General features: G+C 45.6%; 1 protein-coding gene across 1 annotated transcript in view; it reads left to right on the top strand.

Annotated features, from left to right (window-relative positions):
• Nucleotides 1-18,224, top strand: part of cntnap2a (contactin associated protein 2a) — a gene marked incomplete at its 5' end in the record, with an annotated part of 429,422 nt that overhangs the window by 348,249 nt on the left and 62,949 nt on the right. The window contains 3 exons of the mRNA XM_056299196.1: nucleotides 6,867-7,085; nucleotides 10,719-10,748; nucleotides 15,822-16,058. Of these exons, the coding sequence (XP_056155171.1) occupies nucleotides 6,867-7,085; nucleotides 10,719-10,748; nucleotides 15,822-16,058 (486 nt within the window). The remainder of the gene's footprint in view (nucleotides 1-6,866; nucleotides 7,086-10,718; nucleotides 10,749-15,821; nucleotides 16,059-18,224) is intronic.

Genomic DNA, 18,224 nt, shown 5'->3' with positions numbered 1-18,224 from the left:
ACTCTACCTGAGTTACTTATCATTATGTTTCAGCCTTAATTGCAGCAGGTTGGCCGTGCCGTTGTCAGTTCCTCTTGTATTTACAAAGATTGTATACCACTGAAAAGAACCGGAGTGTTTTGCGGCTGTCTGTGGGGTAACAGAACACAAAGCTGAGGTGTAACAGAGGGTGAGACACAAAGGATTAGCGGTTATAACAAAGAGTGGAATCGACACGATAACGCAGAGTTTGCCTTATGAACATGCATGAAAAACACCAAGACAGAACCTCGCAGGATGCAGATGCACATAAACACACACACGGACACACACACACAGGCAAAAAAACACAGATCATTTACGCAACCCAGCAACGATAAATAATTAAAGATAATGTATATGTGTTTGTGCGTAATTAAAGATAATGTACGCACAAACTCATACATTATCTTTAATTATTTATCATTGCTGCGTTGCACTGTGCAGACGCATAATTTAGAGCCTGGCTCTCGTCGTCTACATATTAAATGATTAATAGAAAAACAAATAGCAAAAATAAAAAAGCTCCTCTGGATTTTCTCAGTGCCACGAGTCGTGAGGAGATAGTATATCTCCTAAACACACATGTACACACACACAAACTTGAGCTTACGACATCAATCACCACTATGCAAATGGATGAGGCAAGCTGGGTATGCTCCCAGGGCAGTTTAGTTTTCATTACGGCCCATGGACAGAGTTATCAAATAAAAAAAGTTGCAGGACATCCGTCTTGCTGTTTTGGTGGTACTGAAACAACACATAAATACACACAAGCTACAAATACTGTATGCACCGCTCAGTGTGACAGCATCCTGTTATATGCTCAACTTTTGTTCCGTATTTAAAGTAAGTGATGTCCCCCCCTCTCTGCCCTCGGACCTGCACGATGCATGCAGACACCCATTTATTCAGCTTACTAAACCTTGTCAGAGTGTGTTCTTTGTGTGTGTGTGTGTGTGTGTGTGTGTGTGTGTGTGTGTGTGTGTGTGTGTGTGTGTGTGTGTGTGTGTGTTTGTTGAACTGTGTGAAGGTGGATCACGAAGCCCTTTCATAGATTTATCTGAGGTTAATGCACTCAGCATGGATACGCATGACTGGGGTGATTTCTGGTCCATGCTGTTGTTCTTGTGACTCATCTCGGAGGAAATACTAATGGCTGTAAAGGGAGAGGGCAAGGAAGTAGTGACAAAAAGAAAAGATGAGTAGATGAGGACGGGAGGATGAAGGATGGGTGGGGGGAAAGATGGAAGGAAAGATTGGATAGAGAAGAAGTAGAGAGGAAGAAAAATAGGAAGTAGTAGTTGAAACCAATATCGTATAAGGAGAAGCACTGAACCAGAGGATTGGCAGAAGGAGGGAAGGAACTAAGAAGAGGGAAATGATAGGAGGAAGGGGGTGTATAACAAGTCTGTGAATGTTCTCATTCATCCAGGTCATGGTTATCCAAAGGAGTTGAATCAAGTGCAACTGGACTTGGTATATATCCGTGAAGACGTTTCGCCTCTCATCCAAGAGGTTTCCTCAGTTCGTGCCTTTCTGACTAGACCAAGCTAGTCTGACTGGCTGGTGATGAGACTCAGAATTTATCCTCTAGGAGTCGTTGTCAGAGCTATTGATATGCGTGGCTCTTTGTGATCCGATGTTTACCAACGCCCGTCGCTAACAGAGCCATAGATATGAGTGGCTCTTTTGTGTACCGATGTTATGGCCGCGCCCGTCGTTATCGGAGCTATTGATATGCGTGGCTCTCCTGTGCTCCGGTGTCCAGCCGCGCCCGTCACCATCGGAGCTATTGATTTGCATTTGTTTAGCAGTGACGGTCATTGGGGGTGTTAGTTTCGACTTCATTATTCAGTGGTCATGAGAGTCGTTGGACCCGTTAGTGACCGACTGTTGTTCTTGGAGGCTAGGCTTCTTGAGTCTCCTGGGTAGAGATGAGAGGACGGCGTTGTAAGTGGGAGATAGGTGGTGTCGCAGACCTCCTCCTCTGTTGAGGGATGGTTTTTCCAGTTTCGCATAGATGGCTTCCTTCTGGTGTATAGCAACATTCTTCAGAGTACTGGTTCCAGTGCAATCGAAATATTTTGTATTTGGAGGGCGTCTGTGTAGCGCAGTGGTCTATTCCATTGCCTACCAACACGGGGATCGCCGGTTCGAATCCCCGTGTTACCTCCAGCTTGGTTGGGCGTCCCTACAGACACAATTGACCGTGTCTGCGGGTGGGAGTCCAGATGTGTGTATGTGTCCTGGTTGCTGCACTAGCTCCTCCTCTGGTTGGTCGGGGCACCTGTTTAGGGGGAGGGGGAACTGGGGGGAATAGCATGATCCTCCCACGCGCTACGTCCCCCCCAGTGAAACTCCTCACTGTTAGGTGAAAAGAAGCGGCTGGTGACTCCACGTGTATCAGAGGAGGCATGTGGTAGTCTGCAGCCCTCCCTCGATCGGCAGAGGGGGTGGAGCAGCAACTGGGATGGCTCGGCTCGGAAGAGTGGAGTAATTGTCCAAGTACAGTTGGGAGAAAAATGGGAGAAAAAAAAGGAGGCAGGGTATAAAAAATGGAAACAAACACTCAATAAAAGCAATATAAGCAGAGAGCGGGACAGCTCGGAAGAGTGGGGTAAATTGGCCAGATACAATTGGGGAGAAAAAGGGAGAAATTTTTCCAAAAAAAAAAGTTTTTTGTATTTTAAAAGTATTTGGGGAAAACATGATTAATGTGAATATTCAGTAATCAGTAAGTGTGATACAACTGATGGGGGTTCAGTCAAGAGAAAAACAACTCTGACCTAAAGCTGATGTGAAAACTAAAAGGTGACTTGTTCATATGGAGTGATGTCCCTGTGGTGATCCAAGACCTGAGTTTACCCACCGTTTTAATTACCATTAAATCCCTGATTGAAATACAATAGGGGACAAAATATTGGAACCCACATGCTGTACACAGAGATGCACATGCAGACATACTGCTCTTTCTTAAACTTCCTCTCTGTCATGCACAGTGTGAGATAAGTGTGTCAATTGTTAGCACCTCCGAGAGGTGAGAGGGGATCAGACAGTAACCTCAAACAAATACTATCAAAAGCAGCTGGACAGAGCAGGTGGCCATCACACACATGCAACAACACACACGTACAGACACACTAATGTGCATGTGTATGTGCACACACACGGATTCAAAAGCACCAATTTATTACTGTTTCGCAGGACTATAAAAGATGTAACAGTGCCCCCTGTTGGTGTGTCAAGATTTGAGTCCGGGAAGCAACGCTCTTAAGGGTGGCTCAAGCTCCTCGAATACCCCACTTCCCACCATTGTACATGCTTAAGAGACACACTTATACACACAAACACACGCAGGCACACACACACACACACACACACACTCACACACACAGAAACACACTTTGCTTTCTCGTTCTCTCCCCATCTCTCTCACACTCCAACTCTTTGTGATCTGTCTCTGTGCTCCCCCACCCCCCACCACTACCTACCCCACCATTCTCTCAGCCTACACCTACATTGTGTATCATTAAACTTCATCAAGATGAGCAGGTGCAGGTGAAAGTTACTGCTGACGTAAAAAAAGACTTAACGCTGTACAAACAAGTGTCTCTGCCCTCTATCAAATACCTCTGAGGTTGCTCTCATCCAACGCTGTAAGCAATCACACAGAAAAAAAAAGAAGAAAGAAAGCCACTTCAGTTGGTTATTGTATGGTTATAATGAAATTTGTGTTCTGCATTTAACCCATCCTATTGTATAGGAGCAGTGGGCAGCTGCAGCACCCGGGCACCAACTCCAGTTCTTCTTTCCATTGCCTTGCTCAGGGGCACAGACAGGAGTATTAACCCTAACATGCATGTCTTTTTGATGGTGGGAGGAAACCGGAGCACCTGGAGGAAACCCACGCAGACATGAGGAGAACATACAAACCCCAAACAGAAAGGACCTGGGATGGCCTGGCGGTCGAACCCCAGGACCTTCTTGCTGTGAGGCAACAGTGCTAACCACTGGGCCATTGTGCCGTATCATTACAGCGCCAAAGGAATGGCCACAAAACAAATGAGCCGTTAGATTGGAATCTGAACAGCACATGTTTACCTGCAGAGCGGGCAGCAGCAAACTGTTGTAGTTTTTGGAAAGTTGCAATTTTGCTTTCATGTTGTTTGATGTATAAGTAAAGGCTGAGTCTCTAGTCCAGGGGTCTCAAACTGAAATTACCTGGGGGCCACTTGACAAGAGGTCTTGTGGAGGAGGGCCGGTGCAATAGTGATGAAGAAAAAACTGTTCAACTATATAACCTTCACGTCGTTTTTTATTATTATTTCACATTTTTTTGCAGTTTTCACATGAATAGGTAACTATGTACAAAGTGTAGCCTGGCCTAGGCCTACATATTTAGCCTACTTCTTGCCAGAAACCTGGCACTTCTGCTGACACAGGTGAGGCACATTTGCTTTCAGGGACACCCTGGAGATGTTCATTGGTCAATCTGGACCTATGCTTTGATTTATTAAATTTCATAGTTGAGAACAGTTTCTCACACAGATAAGTGCTCCTGAAAAGACACATGACCTGCCTGAATAGTTTGGACAACTGTGGAAATGTTTTGGGAAGCACTCTGAAAAACTGTCCAAGCATCTCCTGGCTTTCTTTGTGCCTCTCTGAACTTTGCCTTGAGCTCAGTGTTGCACTGAAAGTCTGTGAGCTCCATTTGAAATGTGCTTGGAGCACTGTCCTCATCAAAGGAGAATGGGTCTGCAAATAACTGGAAAGTGCTGCCCTGAGTCTTAAAATCAGAAAAGCGACGCTCAAACTCCTGCTGCAGATTGTCAATAGCAGTCACATACTCATCAGTATTGACTCTGGCACCATCACCAATTGATTTCCATGTTGGGAGATGGACAAATCTTTTCTCTGTGAGTTGTGGTTTCCATAATCTGAATTTCACAAAGAAGGCTTTCACACTACCAAACACTACAGTGACAAGTTGGTCTGGCCCCTGCAGTTTTAAATGAAGAGTGTTAAGTGCCTGTGTGATATCAACTAAGAAAGCCATGAGCCGTTTGGGACCATCAAGCTCAGGAACCTGTAGCTTGCCTTCTTTCATGAATTCTCTGATTGCCTCCCTCAATTCAAAATACCTTTTCAGGACACTGCTCCTGTTCAACCAGCGTACTTCTGAGAACTTCAACACATCTCCACATGTTGCATCTATTTCCTCCAGAAACGTAAAGAACTGACGGAGTTGTAAACCTCTTGAGTTGATGTAATTAATGCATTTCACCACAACAGTCATAACACTGTCAAATTTCAAGTATTTGCTGCAGATTGCCTGCTGGTGAATGATGCAGTGCAATGCAATTGCGGGATCTACAGTGCAACAAGCCCATTTTTTCTTCCTTTCATTGATGGGGCACCATCAGTGGTGATTTCAGTCAATTTATTCCAGGGTAGACCAGCACCCTCATTTGCATTGCACGGCACCTGAAATATATCTTTGGCTGTAGTCTTTCCCTGCATATAAAGTTAGCAGCTCTTCTGTTAATTCAAAATGGCCATTGATACCCCTTACAAATATAGCGAGCTGAACATTGTCATTTACATCTCTGCTTTTGTCAAATGCCAAAGAATAGTGCATGAAGTTGTTTGCTTTAGTGCTCAACTGTCTGTAAATATCGCCTGACAACTCGCTGAACCGTTCTGCCATTGTGTTTGGGCTGAGACTGACGTTTCCGCATAAAGATGCCTTCTCTGGTCAACAATATTCGCTACCTGCAGCATGCAGTCTCTCAGAAACTGTCCCTCCGTAAATGGCTTGCCAGCCTTCGCTATTGCCTGTCTTACCACATAGCTAGCTTCGACAGCTGCATCACAGTCTTTTTAGGCTTTGTGAGAAAAGTTCTGCTGATAGGACAGACTTTTTTTTTGAAAGTGTGTTGCCTTTCTCTCCCTCTCCTCGCCTTTGAACTGATCATAGTCCTCTGCATGTTCAGTAGTGTAATGTCGCTTCAGATTGAAATCCTTCAGGATGGCAACTTTTTCCTTGAAAATTAGACAGATTGCAGATGCATTAAATTCAGTGAGAAGGTAGTTGCATGTCCGTTTCTCTTGGAACTGTTGGTGCTCCTGGTCAACTTTTCTTTCAGCTTTTGAAAGTGACATTTTTACAAAACATCTGCAAGCAGTGACAACAATTTACGTTAGCAAGTGCACGTGAAATATTTTGCAGTGGGCTAGCCTACTGTGTTTATGTACTCGCATTGCCAGTGGCTACAGTGTGTGTGTGTGTGTGTGTGTGTGTGTGTGTGTGTGTGTGTGTGTGTGTGTGTGTGTGTGAGAGAGAGAGAGAGAGTGCTGTAAAACTGACATTAGGCTACGTCATCTGCAACTGGCCTCACAACCGATCTTAACTGTGTACTTAGTACTTTAAACACAGAAACGCTGAGCAAAAAAACAAAACAAAACACTGAAGTAGTATGCAAAATGGATACGTGGTCTGGATCTCGTAGTAAATCTAAAACATAGCACATGCTGCACAAAACTGCCTCGCAGGCCGGATGTGGCCTGCATGCCGGTAGTTTGAGACCCCTGCTCTAGTCGCTGCAAATATTGTGTATGAATATTTGTTTTGATGAGCAATCGGGTTGGTGTGTTGGCTTAGAGTTGGTGGAGGAGATTTAGGGACATAAAAAGGTTACCAGATGTTAATTACCTAATTGATTATTTAATTTGAGTAAAGTTGTTGTGCCATATTCAGTGGATCAACTTTCACTGTATTCGCATCTGTCTCTGCTCGCTCTTTCTCTGTCTCCATGACCTCCTCCCTCTCTCTCTGTTTATAGCTCCGACAGCTGTCTCCTTCTCCTTCGACGTTGGAAACGGACCCGTGGAGTTGACGGTACGTTCTGCCACACCCTTGAACGATGACCAGTGGCATCACCTGATGGCAGAGCGAAACGTGAAGGAGGCGGTCCTCCAGTTGGATCTCACCTACCGGGTGTCTCGGCCTGCCCCGCCCCAGGGCCACACCCGGCTAGAGCTGTTCAGCCAGCTCTATGTGGGTAAGACACACACACAAACACCGATTACACAACATACACGGGAAATATACAATTTCATGAAAACCGCACCTGACAATCTCTAGGTGTAAGAAGGACTAGCATGCACAAACACGCTATAACTACATCCATTCCACATCCATTATCCAAGCCGCTTATCCGTATTAGGGACGCGGGATGCTGGAGTCAGCAGTCATCGGCAGCAGGCAGGGAGACACCCTGGACAGGCCACCAGTCCATCACAGGGCTCTCATGCACACACACACACACACACACACACACACACACATTCAAGCCTAGGGACAATTTAGTACGGCCGATTCACCTGACCTACATGTCCTTGGACTGTGGGAGGAAACCGGAGCGCCCGTAGGAAACCCATGCAGACACGGGGAGAACATGCAAACTCCATACAAAGGACGACCAGGGATGACCCCCAAGGTTGGACAACCCCGGTATGCGAACCCAGGACCTTCTTGCTGTGAAGCGACCACGTTAACCGCTGCGCCACCATGCCGCCCATATATTATAATGTACACTTTTATTAAAACTTTATAACATTACACCGTGATTGCAACTATCCCCCGATCCTCTGTGAATAGTTGGTACACGTGGCCATTGAAACTGTAGCTGGTGTTCACACCTATGAAATCAACCATTGGTTTCAGTCGCTATGCAATTGTGTGCTGTTTATGAGGTTGGGGGATACCTGCCTTCGGTGGAGACTGACGAGGTCACTTGGATGAGTAATGAAACGTTTCCCCCACTAAACATGTCCAGATGAACTGATTCACCCAACTGTCTGTGATTTTCTTACCTGGATTATTGAGCTGCAACTACAATGAGTTCTTACTTTTGGAAAGCAAATGCATAATCACACATCATCCGTGTAATTATAATGATATTGAATTGTTAATTTAAAAAAAACAACTCTGTGTCAGCTTTATAGCTACTAATAGCATCCCTCAGATGCATACGGTTTAAACGCTCTGTGATCCTCTCCGATTGTTTTTCAAGTTAAAAGATGTGTCAATCTAGATTGGTTCAACACATAGATATATGTGTGTGTGTGTGTGTGTGTGTGTATATATATATATTTACACACACATATATATATATATTCTCTCTTAAGCAGCTTCTGTGTAGCTTAGCCACAGCCTCTAATTAACTCAATATTAAATGTACACACACTCGCATTCGCACACATCTCACATTTTAATCACACACATACATGCAGGCACATGCACGAGTTAGCAAAAGCACCTGAGTACGTGCTTCGAAGTTCAGAAGTTCGATGTAAATGAAGCATAAAACCAGGTTTGCTTTTCCGTGGCACCGGCTGTGAGGGAGGGTGGCTAAAACTTCCTTAATTCACTCAGTGGATTCCGGCTCCACTACTTTGCACTGCACATATTAATTTTCTTTGGATTAACAACCTATTATCACACAGAGACCATATCTCTTACCCCCCCCCCCCCCCAAGTTCCCCCCTCAGACGTCCATGAACGTTGTGTCAATTATAAGACAGTGAGCGGATCAAGGCGTTATTATCACGCCGAGAGCGCCTTTACATGTGACACCTTGATACCGAAACGTGGTTGGTACCTTTTGACTCCTTCTGCATTTTCACACAATGCTGTTCCTGCTCATCACGGCTTTCCAACGAAGGGCTGAATGACTCTCCCACTATCGCCTGCTTTCACTTTTCTATCTCCTCCCGCCTTTTGTGCTGAGCTGTCAATAGTCTTAAACCAAACTCCAGAGCTAAAATAGTTTTAGGGATTTGCGGATACAAGGAAAAGTGCTGAGGCGGATAACAGGCTTCCCTCTGTCTCTCAGACAAAAAAAAAGAAGACGTTCTGAACTTACGGAGACAGTTTTGAATTCTAATCAAGCGCCCAGATGTGATAGCCCTAACTCCTCTGATCCCCATTCATAACATAATTTCATCGTCTCATCGCTTTTGCTGAATCAAACGCAGAAAACCTCCTCACCTTATCATAGCCCGATTTGCCCACCAGTGCAGCCGTGCTTTCATCTAAAAGTGACTTGGAACAGGCGTCCGGGTGGTGTGGTGGTCTTTTCTGTTGCCTACCAACACGGGGATCGCCAGTTCAAATCCCCGTGTTACCTCCGGCTTGGTCAGGCATCCATGTGTCCTGGTCGCTGCACTAGCACCTCCTCCGGTCGGTCGGGGCGCCGGTTCGGGCGGGAGGAGGAACTGGGGGGAAGAACGTGATCCTCCCACGTGCTATATCCCCCTGGTGAAACTCCTCACTGTCAGGTGAAAAGAAGCGGCTGGTGACTCCACATGTATCGGAGGAGGCATGTGGTAGTCTGAAGCCCTCCCCAGATCAGCAGAGGGGGTGGAGCAGTGACCGGGACAGCTTGGAAGAGTGGGGTAATTGTGCCGAGTACAATTGGGAGAAAAAGGAGGAAAAATCCAAAAACAAAAAGTGACTAGGAAAGGGTTTTCTCATTGCATGAGTCAGCGTGGCGGTTCGAGTTGTGGCTGGCACCAAATAGTGTTCACCACGAGGTTTCTCTGTCAGGAGATGGAAGAAGAAGAAGAGGAGGAGGAGGCTCTGATGCGAACAGCATACTGTACCGGTGCTTTAAACACGAGGGATGCATGAGAGAGGCGAAGCATTGAATCTTAAATTAACCACGGAGGGGACCAAACCTTCTCGCATGTGATGTCTAATCTCTAGTTAATCCTCGTTCACTTCAGGAAGGGTCACAGTGCAACACATCTACAGGAAGTGACCCAGCTGATAAGAGGAAGTGGTTTATGTTTGGCCCCTGAACCCTGCAGATCATGTGACCTTGTTATGTTTGATTCAGATTTGGGGAGAGTGAAGAGAAACCCGGGGGGACCCGAAATCAGTTGGCCTTAATTTGACAGGTGTATTTGAATGCCCGCTGCTGCCTCGCGTGTCGTCTCTGACTGATATCCATACAGCTGTTTGACTGTTTTGAGCCGAACACAAGAATACAAGCAACAAAAAAAACAAAAAATCTGAATTAAGTGCTTAAAATGCCCTCACATTTCACTTTATACACGCTTTGATATCAAAATAACCGAGACAACTATACATGCCCATCATTCATGTTTTATTATTTCCAGATATAGACAGATCGGCATGCAATGGAGCGCTCTATCTTCTTATTTTTGTACTTTTCTCCGTGCTATTCCCTCTCTCTTGTCTCTCTCTCAATGAATATGCTACTCATCAGCCATCTGATTGGTTTAGTCTTCAATGCACATTGACTCATTTGCTGTAATGGCCTTGAAAGTGGATGTGACACCATCTGCCTGCTGTTATTTAGTTCAGACTGTTAAGTTTTAGCATGTCTCGTCACGTTGTGCGCATGTCTTGCAATAAATCACACTTCACGTCAGTTGCTTTGGGACTTTCAGCAAAGTCACAATGTTCTGTCAATTTCACATTGATTTAAGTTGACCTTTCTATTGTTCCCCATGATTTTGCATGCTTTTGCTCCACTGACTCTTGGTTGGCTTTGTTCTGCTTTTGTTTCTTGTTTCTGTTTGCCTCTCCGTTGCCTCTTCCTCCTTCATGGCCTGACGTCATCTTCATTGCTACTCACTGTATGTGTGGGACATGTGTGTCGCAGGGAAACCAGCATCGCTCACCTGCCAAGACAGTAGGTATCATTTTATATGTTAAGACATGTTGACCAGGGGTGTCCGGGTAGCATGGCTGTCTATTCATCTACCAATACAGGGATTGCCGGTTCCAATCCCCGTGTTACCTCCTGCTTGGTCAGGCGTCCCTACAGACACAATTGGCCGTGTCTGCGGGTGGGAAGCCGGATGTGGGTATGTGTCCTGGTCGCTGCACGAGCGCCTCCTCTGGTCAGTCAGAGCACCTGTTCGGGGGGGAGGGGGAACTGGGGGGAAATAGCGTGATCCTCTCCCCTGGTGAAACTCCTCACTGTCAGGTGAAAAGAAGCAGCTGGGGACTCCACATGTATCGGAGGAGGCATGTAGTAGTCTGCAGCCCTCCCCAGATCAGCAGAGGAGGTGGAGCAGCAACCGGGATGGCTCGGAAGAGTGGGGTATTTGGCCGGGTACAATTGGGGAGAAAAACAGGGAGGGGGGCCCTATACGTAAAGTTTTTTCACATCTCTAATTTAGTCTTCTAGTCTTTGCTATACCCATTAATAGTCCTGTGTGAAATAAGCACGTAATCTTTTTTTTAATTTTCTGTGCCGTCTTTGCTTATTACTCTTAACTGAACATGTTTGCTTACCCTGTTTTGGTGTTTTATGATTTCAGCAGCTTCTACTCCTGCGTACTGTATATGCACACACAGTATGTGGTCCACTCATACACTCTTACAATCATCTTCCTCCTTTCTTTATATGCTGCTTTATGTGCTTCCTTGCACGTTCCTTTCTGTTTACATTTCTGTCTGCTGCAGTAATTCAATTTCGAAGTCATTAAAATTTCATCCAATCCAATCGAATTAATCAACAAATCTAATCTAATTTAATTTAATCCAGTCTGACCTAATCTATACGTAATCAGCATTTTATGGCTGTGTATGTTTAAGCCGTGCGACGTTCAGTAGAGTAACAGATTTTAAAACTGGGGATGCAGAATACGTTCCTGCTAATGTTTATTTCAGTCTGAGTTAAAGTAAGAATACTTGCTCTTGTTTCAGCACTTTTTCACACCCGTGCAGTTTCACACATGCAGACTGCGAGCTCCTTTTAGCTTAGCAGCACTCCTGTCATGCAGCGATCCTTCACGAGCAGGCTTACTATGGACCCATAAGAGACACGGTTTAAGAAGTGCCTCCGTAAACCAGCGGATATAAAGCACTGAGCCGGTAAAATGGCATTTCTATGATAATGTCTCCCTTTGGAAATGTTTCGTGGCAAGGTGGAAAAAAAGCTTTTGAGACAGCGTTTAGACTGCGTGACTCTGAAATACTCCGCTAAAATGAATACAAATTGCATTCTTATAGCAGCTGCTCGGGGCAGGCGGCCTTCCCCGTCTACACAGCGCACACTACGAAGGCAAACAAGTGTTCAGGGGGATATGCCTCCTTTTTTTTTTACTTTTAAATCTGGAGGAAATGGAGAAAAACAACAGATGCACTGATTAGGAGGGACTCTGTGAGTCTCACCCACAGAATATATATATATGTATATATATAGTATATACATATATCTCACAGTAACAGGCCCACCTCTGTGTGACATTCAGAGCAGACTCTGAGCAGAACTTCCCTTCTGCCGAAGAGCATGTGCGTGCACGCTCTAAATGGCATATTGTGTTTTGTTTGGGTTTTTATTTTCAATTAGCTTTCCATAAGACCAGACATTTAATCAATTAAATGTATCTATTTATTTATTTATTCATTTATTATTATTATTACTATTATTATGAATTTATTTAATTTAATTTGTATCTTGTGTTTTCGTCTAGTTCTAACGATTAAGCATATAACTGTGTAACTGAGAAAAAGCATGTTATGCATGTTTTTTCATAGTAAAAATCAGGAAGTATAGAGCTACACTGTGTGTGTGTGTGTGTGTGTGTGTGTGTGTGTGCGTTTGTGGCGTGTGTGCATACACTTCCCAATGAGCACTAACATTTTTCAGCAGTACATAATCACAATAATAAACACTTGAGTCACACAATCACTCACACACACACACACACACACACACACACACACACAATATGCTTTTCCCATATTAAATGAACTAAATGTAGATGGTGTTGTTTTAAAAAAATGCTGTGTGCTCACAAGTAGATGAGCGCAACATTGAGTGTGTATTTATGTGTGTGTGCCTTTGTGCACAGGACCGTGCACCTGAGCGCGTAGGCCCATGTGTCTGTGCCGGCTCCCTAGGCCTCCGAGCCTGCTGTCCAGTTAATCAGCCGCTGATTTGGACCTGAGTAAACAGGTGGCAGAAAGCCCCCAGCCAATCAGCGGTACAAACAGATTCATTAACGGGCCTGGTAAAAGCCAAAACAGCATTGAGACACGACGGTAGGGAAGGTGTGCGAAGCCAAGCTGAGTCTTGGTAGATGAATATTGTTTTGGATGGAGAAAACGCACACTTATTCCTCATCCACTCATGATGTATAGCAGTGGTTAAGGGACTGGATATGTATGTGGACCGCCAGGAGGTGTTGGCAGCGTGTGTGTGTGTGTGCATGAGTGTGAGTGAGTGAGTGAGTGAGTGTGTCTGTGTGTGAGTGAGTGAGTGAGTGAGTGAGTGAGTGAGTGAGTGAGTGAGTGAGTGAGTGAGTGAGTGAGTGAGTGAGTGAGTGAGTGTGAGTGAGTGAGTGAGTGAGAGAGAGTGTGTGTGTGCGTGCGTGCATGCGTGCGTGCGTGAGTGAGTGAGTGAGTGAGTGAGTGAGTGTGCATGTGTGTGAGAGTGAGTGAGTGAGTGAGTGTGCATGTGTGTGAGAGTGAGTGAGTGTGTGTGTGTGTGCATGTGTGTGAGAGTGAGTGAGTGTGTGTGTGTGTGCATGTGTGTGAGAGTGAGTGAGTGTGTGTGCATGCGTGTGAGCGTGCGTGCGTGAGTGAGTGTGAGTGTGTGTGTGAGCGTGCGTGCGTGCGTGCGTGTGACTCTCTAATGTGTCTTCTATAAAGGACATCCTGCTGTAATCCGTAGGATGTAATTGAGAGGTTCTAATAACTAAAATGCCCCTTGGCTCTCATTACAGATGCCCTGTGTGTGTGTGTGTGTTTCTGCACACACACAGATTTATATGCGTGCATACCTATAGGTTGGGGTGTATTTTTATGAGTGTGTTGTTTGTCATAGTCATTAAGGTGCACATTAATCTCTTTAACGGCGCCACCCTGTGCGAGGTAATGGCTGGTTGGACTGTAATGGTGCACGGCCACAAGACGATGGAAGCACTTTAGACAAATGGCTATTGGCACCTCAAGGCTAACCATTAATGGTTATATTGACTCATTCACATCATGTTTAGTGTGTGTTTTTGTGTGTGGGTAGAATCTGGATGTGTGTTTGTGGTGGGTGTGTATTTTTTCTGGAAGTGAGGTGCTGAGTACTACACAAAGTTCTTAAGACTTTTAATTAGTGGAGACGAGGTGGTTCAAGAACAGCGACAATCAAAATCTTAAACACGGCATCACGGCTTCCTCGAGGCTGTGGATGACAGCGTTTCAATAAGAGATGAACTAAAATGAGCTTCTCGCACTCAGAGGAACTCGTGAGACTGACTTCTGCCTGACCTTTCCTTCTTTTTATTTTATTTTTTTGTTTCTGGCTCTTTCTGCTTAAATATCTTTTTCATACTCCATTTTCTCCTCCTTCCTCATACCTTTGTCCTTTCCTCTCTCCTCCTCCTCCCCAAACCTTTCCGCTCCTGCTCTGCATCCTCCTGTGCTATCCTCAGTCAGTCAGTCAGTCAGCCAGTCAGCCAGTCAGTCAGCCAGCCAGTCAGTCAGTCAGCCAGTCAGTCACACCTTATTTATAAAGCAAATGTCGCACACCGAACATGCAGTGCCCTGCACTTTATATCTCAGCAAGCTAAAAGTGAGAAAGAAATGAACGCAAGCGCTTAGCTGCACAAAGGGTGTGTGGACATGTGTGCTTGTGTGCTTGTGCAAGTGTTTTGAGAGGGAATACAAACCTTTGTTCGGCTTGGTGCCGAGGACCTGCAGGTATTTGTGCGGATGGGCCGCGTTGGGGCAGGATCCTGAATCATACTAGGTGAAGGAAGGGGTGAGTTATTCGACTGCATATGCACCGTGGTTTAAGTAAGGGACAAGTGTGTGTGTGTGTGTGTGTGTGTAATGAGCAATGGTGGTTTTGTGGCAGGAAGACAATGTGCGTGTCTCACAAGAAGAAATAAGAAATATAAGAGAAAAAGAGTTGCAGGCTACAATAGAAGAATAAATAACACAGACTAAAAATATTAAAAAAGAAAACTGAATAGAACTACTACAACAATAATAAGGATGATAATATAATAATAATAAAAATAATAATAATAAAAACAGCAAAAAAAGGAAATAATTAAAACCAAAACTGAAAAGATAAGGGGGTTTTTTTGTCTTTTTTTTTTTTACTCTTGAAACGTCAACTAATGTAGTTACCTTCAAGTCTACTGGGAGGTAGGGCATCCGGGTAGCATACCAGTCTATTCTGTTGCCGATCAACACGGGGGTCGCCGGTTCAAATCCCCATGTTACCTCCGGTTTGGTCAGGCATCCGACAGACACAATTGGCTGTGTCTGCGGGTGGGAAGCCGGATGTGGGTATGTGTCCTGGTCGCTCCACTAGTGCCTCCTCTGGTCGGTCGAGGCACCTGTTTGGGGGGGAGGGAGAACTGGGGGGAATAGCATGATCCTCTCACGTGCTACATCCCGCTGGCGAAACGCCTCACTGTCAGGTGAAAAGAAGCAGCTGGTGACTCCACATGTATCGGATGAGGCATGTAGTAGTCTGCAGCCCTCCCCGGATTGGCAGAGGGGGTGGAGCAGAGACTGGGATGGCTCAGAAGAGTGGGATAATTGGCCGGATACAATTATGTGGGGGGGGCCTTCTGATTCGAGGAATGGTTAAGAGAAGGAATCTGCAGATCTGAGGGCTATACCAGCGACATATCATGATATTATTTCATTTGTACATTTTGGAGCAAGTCTAAAATCCCTCCTCTCCTCTCCTCTGCTCACCTTTACTCCTCTTCACTCCTCTCTCCCACCCTTCCCTCCATAGGTGCTGCCGGGGGCCAGAGAGGGTTCCTCGGTTGCATCCGCGCCCTTAGGATGAATGGCGTTACCCTTGACCTCGAGGAAAGAGCAGAGATCACACCGGGGGTCAAACCTGGCTGCCAGGGCCACTGCACCAGTTATGGGATGTACTGTAGGAATGGTGGGAAGTGTGTGGAGAAGTACAATGGCTACTCCTGTGACTGCTCTGCCACAGCGTACGACGGGCCATTCTGCACCAGAGGTAAGGGGGAAGCTGCCTAATTCATCCAGCATTAAGTGGCCATCACACTTAACGAGATTTGCATCACCTACTATTCACTGCCATTCAAATCTGAGGGTGAAGAAACATCGGCGTTTCCAGTGGCATTTCAAACCTATTTCGCCCCTTCGCCCTCACGCAAAGATCAGCTATGGTGGACACAGACCTGTTAGTTTGCACTATTGCCCAATGGAAATCTTTTTGAATGACCTTGAGAACATTCAGAATGGAGGAGTCCCTCATCCTGGCTAAACTCATGTAGCCAGAATTCACACTTATATTACGTATACATAGCACATTACATATACACGTTACAAGTACTGTAATACCAAACTACATATGGTTCTCCTGATTTCTTTAAGTGGGAGATGCTGTCAGATCAACGTTGGACATGATGCCCCTGGACATTGTGTCAAATCATTTATCCAACCAGATTCACGCTGGTAACGGGAATATGGTTGTTGGCAGAGTTAGGGTTAGCCCAAAGTGAACATATCAAGCATTGATCTGAGAACATCTCTCACTTGCAGAAGTCTGGACATGTTATTCCACATATGTCCCGTATCACAATACTTTAACACTGATATATGTAACATACCTTTACATATGTTCTCCACCGGAAAATGGTGGATTGCTCTCTCCGGGTTGAGGTTGAGTTGTTGCTTCAAGTGAAGGAGTTCAAGTATCTCGGGGTCTTGTTCACAAGGGTAGGATGGAGTGGGAGATTGACAGGCGGATTGGTGCAGCATCAGCAGTAATGCGGACGTTGTACTGGACCATTGTGATGAAGAAGGAGCTGAGCCAGGAGACAAAGCTCTTAATTTACCAGTCAATCTTCGTTCCAATCCTCACCTATGGTCATGAGCTTTGGGTAGTGACCGAAAGCGGATACAAGCGGCTGAACTTAGTTTCCTCTGTAGGGTGTCTGGGCTCAGCCTTAAAAATAGGGTGAGCAGCTCGGACATCCAGAAGGAGCTCGGAGTAGCGCCGCTGCTCCTTCATGTTGAAAGTTGCCAGTTGAGGTGGTTCGGGCATCTGATTAGGATGCTTCCTGGGCACATTCCTTAGGAGGTTTTCCAGGCACTTCCAACTGGGAGGAGACCCCCCCGGGGTAGACTCGCTGGAGGAACTACATGTCCAATCGGGCCTGGGAAAGTCTTGGGATCCCCCAGGAGGAGCTGGAGGGCGTTGCTGGGGAGAGGGACATCTGGAGTGCCTTACTGAGCTTGCTGCCACCACGACCTGACCCCGGAGAAGCGGCTGATGATGCGATGAGATGTGTAACGTAACATACTAGGTTACATCAACCAGATGTGAGGGATATGAGGAGTGGGTTAGTTACTTGAAGCGGTCTTGCACATCCTCTGCAGCATTCACATCATTCACAAGTCAAATCAAGCATCCCTTGTGGCTTTTTCCAGATATATCTTTAATCAGATTCGGTTTCTTTTTTTTCTTTTTTCTTTTTTTCTTTGCCAATGGCAGGCGTAGCTCTTTGTGGTACTTCAAAATAGCAGGTGATTAAATGTTTTTAATAGGTGTCTTTCCTTGCTTCCCTCACTTTAAACCTCCCCAAACTACCTTCCAGCTCACATTTGAAGGATGACATAATGAGGTGTAATCTTCAGCCTGAAAAATTCCCGGTGATTTTGCGGCAGTTCTGTCAGAGCACGTTAACAGTCCAGTAGCAAAGGGATTACTGCTGGGGGATTCGTGTTTCATGGGAGGTTCGCGCGGTGACAGCCCTGTGATTCTGCGGCGGCCTGTGATTGTCTCCACTTCCTGTCTGTCTGGAACTGCCAGCATCCAAAGTGTTTGGGCTCACGATAAAAGGCATCGATTGAGACTGATATTGTGCTTACCCGCCAATTCTTTACAACGCATTCGCCACATACTAAACAAGTGCTGATTCAGAGCGGTGAGATCGAGCAGACAAAAAAATGCACGCCGCCACTGACAAGCTGCTTGGGTAAGCGGAGGGAAGTGCTGGAGTTTGAAGTTTGGAAATGCGGAGTGTCACACTGGAACTGGGTAGCAACAGCTAAAACGTCATGTTTGTTTCATAGGGATTCATTAGATACTGTACCAAAGTTTGACTTCCCCCAAACAAGTTTTCATAAAATACTCCAGGGAGAGGCACAGCAGTGC

This window comes from Lampris incognitus, chromosome 19 (assembly GCF_029633865.1).
Source record: "Lampris incognitus isolate fLamInc1 chromosome 19, fLamInc1.hap2, whole genome shotgun sequence".
NCBI classification, from domain to species: domain Eukaryota; kingdom Metazoa; phylum Chordata; class Actinopteri; order Lampriformes; family Lampridae; genus Lampris; species Lampris incognitus.
This window is presented reverse-complemented; position numbering and strand designations above follow the sequence as displayed.